The 8,234-nt window shown below is 47.0% G+C and overlaps 1 protein-coding gene across 2 annotated transcripts in view; it reads right to left on the bottom strand.

Annotated features, from left to right (window-relative positions):
• NHSL2 (NHS like 2) overlaps positions 1–6,685 on the bottom strand; it is a 113,224-nt gene extending 106,539 nt beyond the window's left edge. For both annotated transcript variants that reach the window (XM_083722075.1, XM_083722074.1), the window contains exon 1: positions 6,206–6,685. In XM_083722075.1, coding sequence (XP_083578201.1) covers positions 6,206–6,485 — 280 coding nt within the window. In that variant the 5' untranslated portion in view covers positions 6,486–6,685. The remainder of the gene's footprint in view (positions 1–6,205) is intronic.
• Positions 6,686–8,234: the final 1,549 nt, after the last annotated feature.

Genomic DNA, 8,234 nt, shown 5'->3' on the forward strand with positions numbered 1-8,234 from the left:
TTCAAGAGATGCTTTATGCGATTTATCTGTGGGACGAAGCCCTTCGGTTTTGGGTAGTTGGCGAATACAAGTTTTTGGGGAATTAATATCAACCTTTAGCCTTTTTTCTGGCTTGAAACTTGCCGGACCTGTAGTATGTTCCCATCAATGTTATGGGTCACCACCTCTCTACTACTCGTGTTGCCATTTGGTATCCTTCCAGGGCTCTGGGAAGTTACTTCCATTCTTACGTTTGTTTCAGAACTCTGGTTTGTGTTTTCCTTCTCAGATACAGACTGGGTCTTTGCCTAAATCCAGCTCTGCCCACACTTCATGGAGGAAGGAGGGTTTTCAGCTCTAAGGCTCATTTCAAGGCAGGTTTTTGCTTTATAACCAACCCTCAGTACTTGTTTTTATCCCTCTCTTCTATTTTACTTTTTAACTTCTTTTAGTGCTTCCTCTAGTGCTGTGTCTTGTTGTTTTAACATTGTTTTATCTCGTTATTTTACTGCTCTAACTCCCCCATATTGCAAGGCTGCAAGAAGCTGGGCCGGGCTGGGTTGAGCACTTCACCAGGCACTGCTGAACGAAAGGTCATGTCAAACTTTATAAGATACAAGCTATAAATTAAGGAAGATAAACACCCTAATTGTCAGAGTTGCTGGTGAGCCCAAGTGGCAGATACAGTGAACCCTCAAAATGTTTTTTTTTCCTGCTGGATGGCACTGACTGGCCCTGCAAATTCAAGGCCAATGTATTTGGAGATAATTGACTTCAGCAAACTGTTGATAACCAACTATATTTACTATGGTATTTACTAGAAAGAAATGCAAAGACCTGGGAATCATGCCAGTCCCGTTAATCAGTTCACCCGAACCCCAAAGGAGGCAGAGTAAAATTACAGTGGTACCTCGGGTTACATACGCTTCAGGTTACAGACTCCGCTAACCCAGATATATTACCTCGGGTTAAGAACTTTGCTTCAGGATGAGAACAGAAATCGCGTGGCGGTGGCACGGCGGCAACGGGAGGCCCCATTAGCTAAAGTGGCGCTTCAGGTTAAGAACAGTTTCAGGTTAAGAACAGACCTCCAGAACGAATTAAGTACTTAACCCGAGGTACCACTGTACTCATTATTTTCTCCAAAAGGAAGAGAGAAAGAGGGACCTGAACGGGTTAATCTTAGATGAGATTATTCCTCCACCTTCCACTGTGCTGGATTGGTCAGCTCAGCTCAAAGAGCTCCGACAAGATCCCGAGAAGTTTTTGAATGTTGGAAATTCAAATTGGCTGCCGCCATTTTAAAAAATGGCTATCTTTCAGGGACTGAAGATGACCTCCAGCAACTACATCTACAAGAAACACTGACAGAATGTTTCTGTGCTTCATTTAGCAGCTCATATTATTCAAGAACTGCAGTGTTTAATTGTAACTCTGTGAGGGGTAAACTATAGTTCCCAGGATTCTTCGAGGAAGCCATAATTTTTAAAGTGGTATAAATGTGGGGTCAGGGTTATGTCACAAAATTGTTTTGAATTACTTGCTTAGTTTTATGAATTTTTGATCAAAAATATTTTGATCTCTCTTTGGGCGTAGTTTCATTCTCAGTGAGCCAAAATAGAGTTCCAGACCAGGCCCAGAGAGGCCTGAGTTCAAATCTCCCATCAAACATGAAGTTCATTGGATGATCGTCTTAAGCCAGCCTCTCTCAGCCTAGCCTGCTTCACAGAGTTTCTGTAAGGATGAAAACAGGGAATTGGGGGACCTGCTTTTCGGAGCAGAAGGCATAGTTCACAAGTATGCAGACCACTTTTACCCCATTTGCAGATGTGGAACAAATGCTGAGAAAGAAAACTCCACAGGGAATAGACCCATAAGTCCATGACCTTGTAGGTCCATTCAACTCTTTATTCAATGTTTGCTTTCAACCCCAGTTAAATGGCTAAACAATCCAATGTGCGACTCTTAGAACTTCAGCGATACTCCATTGACTTAATCTCTCAATACACTGGTTTGATATTTTTATGGAACTGTTATTAAAAACACATTGGTGCAAGAAGATTGATCATGACCAAAATAACAGCAGCATTAAAGGTATAAGTGATGGGAAATCCAATTGCACACTCTAGTACATTTTAAAATACAGTGGTACCTTGGTTCTCAAATGCCTTGGTACTCAAAGAACTTGGAACTCAAACACTGTAAACCCGGTAGTAAGTGTTCTGGTTTGTGAACTTTTTTCAGAAGCCAAACATGCTCCATTCTGAGTGTTAGGCTTCCGATTTGAGTGCCACACTTCCGATTTGAGTGTTATGCTGAGGTCTGTTTGTTTTTGCTATTTATTTTGCATTTTTGTTTTTGCGGCTCTTTTTGTTTTGTTTTTGTGACTGGGTGAAACCCAGTTCAGCTACTGAATATATTGATTGTGTGACTGCAGTACATTGTTTATTACTTTCATTTTATGGATCAATGGTCTCGTTAGATAGTAAAATTCATGTTAAATTGCTGTTTTAGGGGTTGTTTTTAAAAGTCTGGAACGGATTAATCCATTTTGCATTACCTTCTATGGGAAAGTGCACCTTGGATTTGGAACGCTTTGGTTTTGGAATGGACTTTCGGAATGGATTAAGTTTGAGAACCAAGGTACCACTGTACACTTGGCGTAGTTTGTTCAATACTGGAATAATGCTAAGTCACAATAAAATGCTTTTTGGTCTACAGAATAAAAGCTCATCCCTAAAAGATGCTTTTGGCTCACTCTTGACATGCGGGGGGGGGGGGGGAATGGCAGCCCAGAGCAGATGGAGAAGCAGGAGAGCTTGCTGGGCACTGTCAGAACAGTTGAAAACACCCTGCAGTTACACTGGAACTGTTCTCCAAGAAGGCATACTTTTTAAAGGGTCCTTAAAAAAAAAAAAGCACCTTTGCTGAGAAATCTGAAACACAGGCTCCATGATACTTTTTCAAACCCCTCTGGTCAGAAAACCCAGTGGAAAACATACCAGAAACCAACAAGAGATTGAGGGGAAGGGGAAGGGGAATAGACAACAAACTGTAAATTACACAATCAGTTGGAGGGGTTTTATAGATCATCTTGCCAACCTCTGCTAGAGTTTCCCCAGCAGACGGCTTTCTAGCTTCTCGCTGGAGACCTTCCAAAAGGGACACCCTTAGGCAATTGGTTCCACTATCAAATTCCTCTTGATATATTTCCTAACGTTCAACCAGAATCTACCTTTCCATAGCTTAAGCTCATTAGATGTTGTTTTGTCCTCCGGGGAATAAGAATACAAGGCTATGAACACATTAGTGGTTTAAAACACAGCAAGGTCATTTCTCCCTATTGCATTTTCGATCTCATTTGGCACCCTGCTGTACACACCAGAGAAAAGCAGGTGGTCACCTGATGCCCTTACCTCTCCCCTTGCAACCCCCCTCCCCCCGAACTCCTATCACAAAGCCTTCACCTGAGCATATGCTGCCACCCACGCAAGTTCAATGGCTGTGAAGGGAACATGGCTTAAGCTACCCTTTCAGGTAAGATGTTGGTTTGAAAAGAAAAAGTATCATGCAACAATATTTCTCCAGAAACTACAGGGTAGCTTTAATCTGAGCCTTTGAAGCTGAGATCTTTCCCTGTCTGCATCTGTGCTGGAATTGTTTTAAGCTTAAGATGTTTTACATATTACTGGCCACCCTGGGCTCCTTTCAGAGGAAGGGTGGGTTATGAATTTAATATTATATTACTAATATCATGAGTAACATCAGAGCTGGCAAAGCCATTAGGCAGGGTGAAGCTACTGCTTCAGGCAGCAGAAGCCCCCCCCCCCCCGAACATCCATGGGAGAAGCCTGCTGCCATCACAGTGCTGATTTTGGGGGCAAGAGCATGTCCATTTTGGGCAAGATCTCACCTGAAATTGTGCAAGATCTTCCCATTTTGCCACAAGTTGTGAAACAGGACACATCAGCCCTGTGTAACATGTAAAGGTAAATGAAAAGGTACCCCTGACCGTTGGGTCCAGTCGCAAATGACTCTGAGGTTGCGGCGCTCATCTCGCTCTATAGGCCAAGGGAGCCGGTGTTTGTCCGCAGACAGCTTCCAGGTCATGTAGCCAGCAGTGGCGTAGCGTGGGGGTGCAGGGGGGGCCGGCCGCACCGGGCGCAACATCTGGGGGTTAGGGTTAGGGTGCGCAAATCCACGGGTTAGGGGGCGCATATTACTTGCCCCGGGTGCTGACAACCCACACTACGCCACTGGTAGCCAGCATGACTAAGCCACTTCTGGCGAAACTAGAGCAGCGCACAGAAACACCTTTTACCTTCTTGCCAGAGTGGTACCTGTTTATCTGCTTGCACTTTGACATGCTTTCAAACTGCTAGGTGAGCAGGAGCTGGGACTGAGCAACGGGAGCTCACTCCATCGCAGGGATTCAAACCGCTAGCCTTCTGATCAGCAAGCCCTAGGCTCAGTGGTTTAGACCACAGCGCCACCCGCATCCCTTGTGTAACATGTACGTGGATTCAGATGCTAACAGCGGGAGTGCATTGGAGCCAGAGTAAAAGTCCAATATGTAAACAGTCCAAGTTTCCCCTTCTCCGGGCTAAACAGTTGCAATTGCAACCAGTTCCTTCAGCTCCCTTCCCCACAGCAGACATTTTCCTGCCTGTGGGCTTCTTGAAGGCATGTGCTGGACCACAGTGAGAACAGGATGATGGACCAGATGTGCCTTTGGCCTGATCCAGCTGGGCTCTTCTTTCGTTCTTATATTCCCTACACCTGATCATCTTCACTGGCCTACTCCGAACCTGTTCCAATTTGTTTTCAGCATCTTAAAGTTTGGCACCCAGAACTAGGTGAGGCCTAAATACCAGATAAATTTGGCTATTGAGGCCTATACCAGATAAAGTGGGCTATTACTTCCCTGTGACTTAGAAACTATTGTTCTATTCACACATCATTATCCTGCTGCCCAGGACCTTCGGATCCTGCCTCTCTACAGAAATGCCTGTGGATTAGCAGCTATTGCTATCAGCCAAGAAGGCACATAACTTCCCCCAAAGAATCCTGGGCGCTGTACTTTGTCAGGGGTTCTGCAAACTTGTAGCTCCATGAAAGGGTAAACTATAGTTCTCATTATTCTTTGGGGGAAAGCCATGTGTTTCCAACATGCCAAATGTGTCAGAATCACTTCTTCGCCAGCTCCCCCCCCCCCCCCCCGCCGCAGGTGCATCTTGTTTCGAACCATTTTAAATTTTGTGCGTATCATCTTCTTCCAGCTACGTGACCTATCTTTAAAAATATAAGAAGAGCTCTGCTGAACCAGCCCAAATGCCTGTCTAGTCCAGCTTTCCATTATCACAATGGACAACCATAAGTCTGTCCGCAAGCAGGTAAACAGAAGCACTACTGCCTTTGACAATGAAGGTGGAGCGAGGCTGCAAAGTTGCAGCAAGCAAGCAGGGTCAGCAAAACCACCACCACTGCCATGTTAGCAAGCCCATTGGAAGCCTTTGCATTTCCAAACTAGGAAGAAAAAGCTGGGGAAAGAGACGATTCTTTTCTTTAAAAATGCCTCTGAGCATGGGCAAAGGGCCTATTCTTTTTTTCATCACAGGATGTCCAGGACATAAATGGTGGATTTCAGAAAGGATTGAGACTGACATCTGACTCTTTTGAGAGTTAACCCCTTCCTTGACACCCCCACCCTCTGGGTCTGCAGAGAGATACTTGCACAGACTGGCTACCTGCTCTACTCTACAGAGTAGACCCCTCCATTCAAATGGCTGTGAAAGGACAAATCCTCTCTTTCAAGGAGTCCTCTGGTTGAAACACTGAGCCCCTGTCCGACCCCTGCTTTCTACGCAGGGCACAAGGAAAGTGTGGATGAACCCAAGGTCCGACTCAAGTCTGGTTTTATGATAAGAGAACTTAGGGAGGGAGAGAAGTATTGAATTTGCCCGTCACAGTGACTGCCACCCAGAGAGCACACCGGCCAGGCACAAGCAGGTCACCTGCTCGCAGTCTTCACCACTAGCGTAAGCATTTGGGTGACGCCTTTCCTCTTTTAGTGGGGGGGGGTAAGTAGCTGCCTTACAGCAAATCCCTCCCGCCTTCTCCGCCTTGGAAACAATCCGCGCGCCCTTCTAGGAGCGGCCCACGTGCTATTCCCAAAGAGCGCGGTGGCCCTGCCTCGACGGGGCGGACGATGACTTTTCTTTCTTACCTGCCTCTCGAGACGCCCCGGGGCGGATTAGCCCGTGGACTCTGCAGAGGCGGCTTCGAAGCCGGTGGGCGCGGCGGGCCAGCTCCAGCAAGCGACCCTCTAGGTCCGCGAGCAACGCCGCCGAGTGTCCGCAGAGATCGGCCAGCTGCCGGAGCAGCGCCAGCGTCGCCAGGCCGCACACGTCGTGGAGCTGGGCCAGCGGCAGAGCAGCCAAGCGAGGGGCGACGGCAGCGGAGGGGAGCAGCCGGCGAGGTTCCACCGTGCGCTTCCAGAAGGGCATCTTGTTGTCCTTGTTGCCCTCCGAAGAGGAGCCGCCGCTATCCGGGCGTCCCTCGGAGTGGATCTGCTGCCTGGAGGTCGGTCGGCGCCAGGCTGCTGCTGCTTTTCTAGACAAGAAGCTGACGGCCGCTCGTCCGACGGGACTTTGAGGCAGTAGAAGTCGAGTTCTCCTGAGCTGCTTCCCGAGCCTGACCAGCCTGGGGAACGCCTCGCCTCGATGGGGAACCCCGAGGAGGAGCTGCTAGTATAACCCCAAGGGATTAGAAGGGGCGGCTCTCCTATTTTCCCAAGCAGATTTATTTTGGAACCGGCCGACTGTCGGTGGTAGCAGACTTAGCAAGAGAGAAGCGAGAGGCTGTACTGACACCATCAGTTTGGTTTTGCAGCCTCAGTTCGTGAGTTGCTCTCTCAGGCCCACCCTGAGAGCACGACCGTCCCCTTGCCGGAGCTCAGAGCCAGCCGGATCCGATGCTATGTCACTTCAGAAGAAAGTCCTCCTTGAATGGGGCTCCACTCCGGTCAGAATGGCGAAGCCTTACTGGGCGCGTGTTCCTCACACACGAATGCCAAACCGAGTGTACATTAATGGATGGGTGGGGGAATTCTCCTCTGTTTGACTTTCCGCCCCGCGTGAAGAGCAACGTGCACAAGAAAACGTGCATAGTTCCACCACAGATAGTTATGCTTCTCCCATTGTTTTCACCGGGAGAGTTAGTTAAAACACCTGCGCTTTTGCCAAAGGCAAACATGAGAGTGGTAGAGAGAGAGAGGGGTGATTTTCATCAGAAGAGAAGTGTTAGGCTCCCATGCATTCCGGTCCTGGTCCTGCACCCCTTCGCTAACTACTTGCACTTCACATTCAAAGACACATTAACTTAGGTTTGACTGCAAACTATTTACACTTCGCCTGAGACTATAAGTCCGTGTTCACATTAAAACCTTAGGGTGCAGAAGAGTTGTTCGCCACCCAGTGCTTGCTAGCCTTTCAGATTATCATGATTTCATTAGTGTCCGATTCCTTTCTGTTTGTGTACATAGTGTTGATGGGGCAGCGATACTTTTACCCTATGCAAAGGTTACAGATAGGTAGCCGTGTTGGTCTGCCATAGTCAAAACAAAAAAAATTCCTTCCAGTAGCACCTTAAAGACCAACTAAGTCAGTTCTTGGTATGAGCTTTCGTGTGCATGCACACTTCTTCAGATACACTGAAACAGAAGTTTCCAGACCCTGCTATATAATGAGAAGGTGGGGAGGGGTATTACTCAGAAGGGTGGTGGGAATGGGTGATTGGCAGATAGCTGTGATGAGCCTGTTGACGACTCTTAATGACCGCAATAGGTCTTACAGAAAAAAGCAAGGGGTGAAAAGGTGAAAAATGGCTTTGTCATGTATCATGAGATAAGAATCCAAGGTCTTTGTTCAGACCAGGTTTCTCCATGGTTTTAAGTTTGGTGATAAGTTGCAATTCAGCAGCTTCTCTTTCCAGTCTATTTCTGAAATTCCTTTGTAGTAAAACAGCTACTTTGAGATCTTGTATAGAATGTCCTGGGAGATTGAAGTGTTCTCCTACTGGTTTCTCTGTCTTGTGATTCCTGATGTCCGATTTATGTCCGTTTATTCTTTGGCGTAAGGTCTGGCCTGTTTGTCCAATATAGAGAGCTGAAGGACACTGTTGGCATTTGATGGCATACACAATGTTAGACGATGAGCAATTAAATAGTCCCGAGATGGTATGTGTGATGTTGTTGG

The sequence above is a fragment of the Podarcis gaigeae genome (genome assembly GCF_964106915.1).
Source record: "Podarcis gaigeae genome assembly, chromosome: Z".
NCBI lineage: Eukaryota > Metazoa > Chordata > Lepidosauria > Squamata > Lacertidae > Podarcis > Podarcis gaigeae.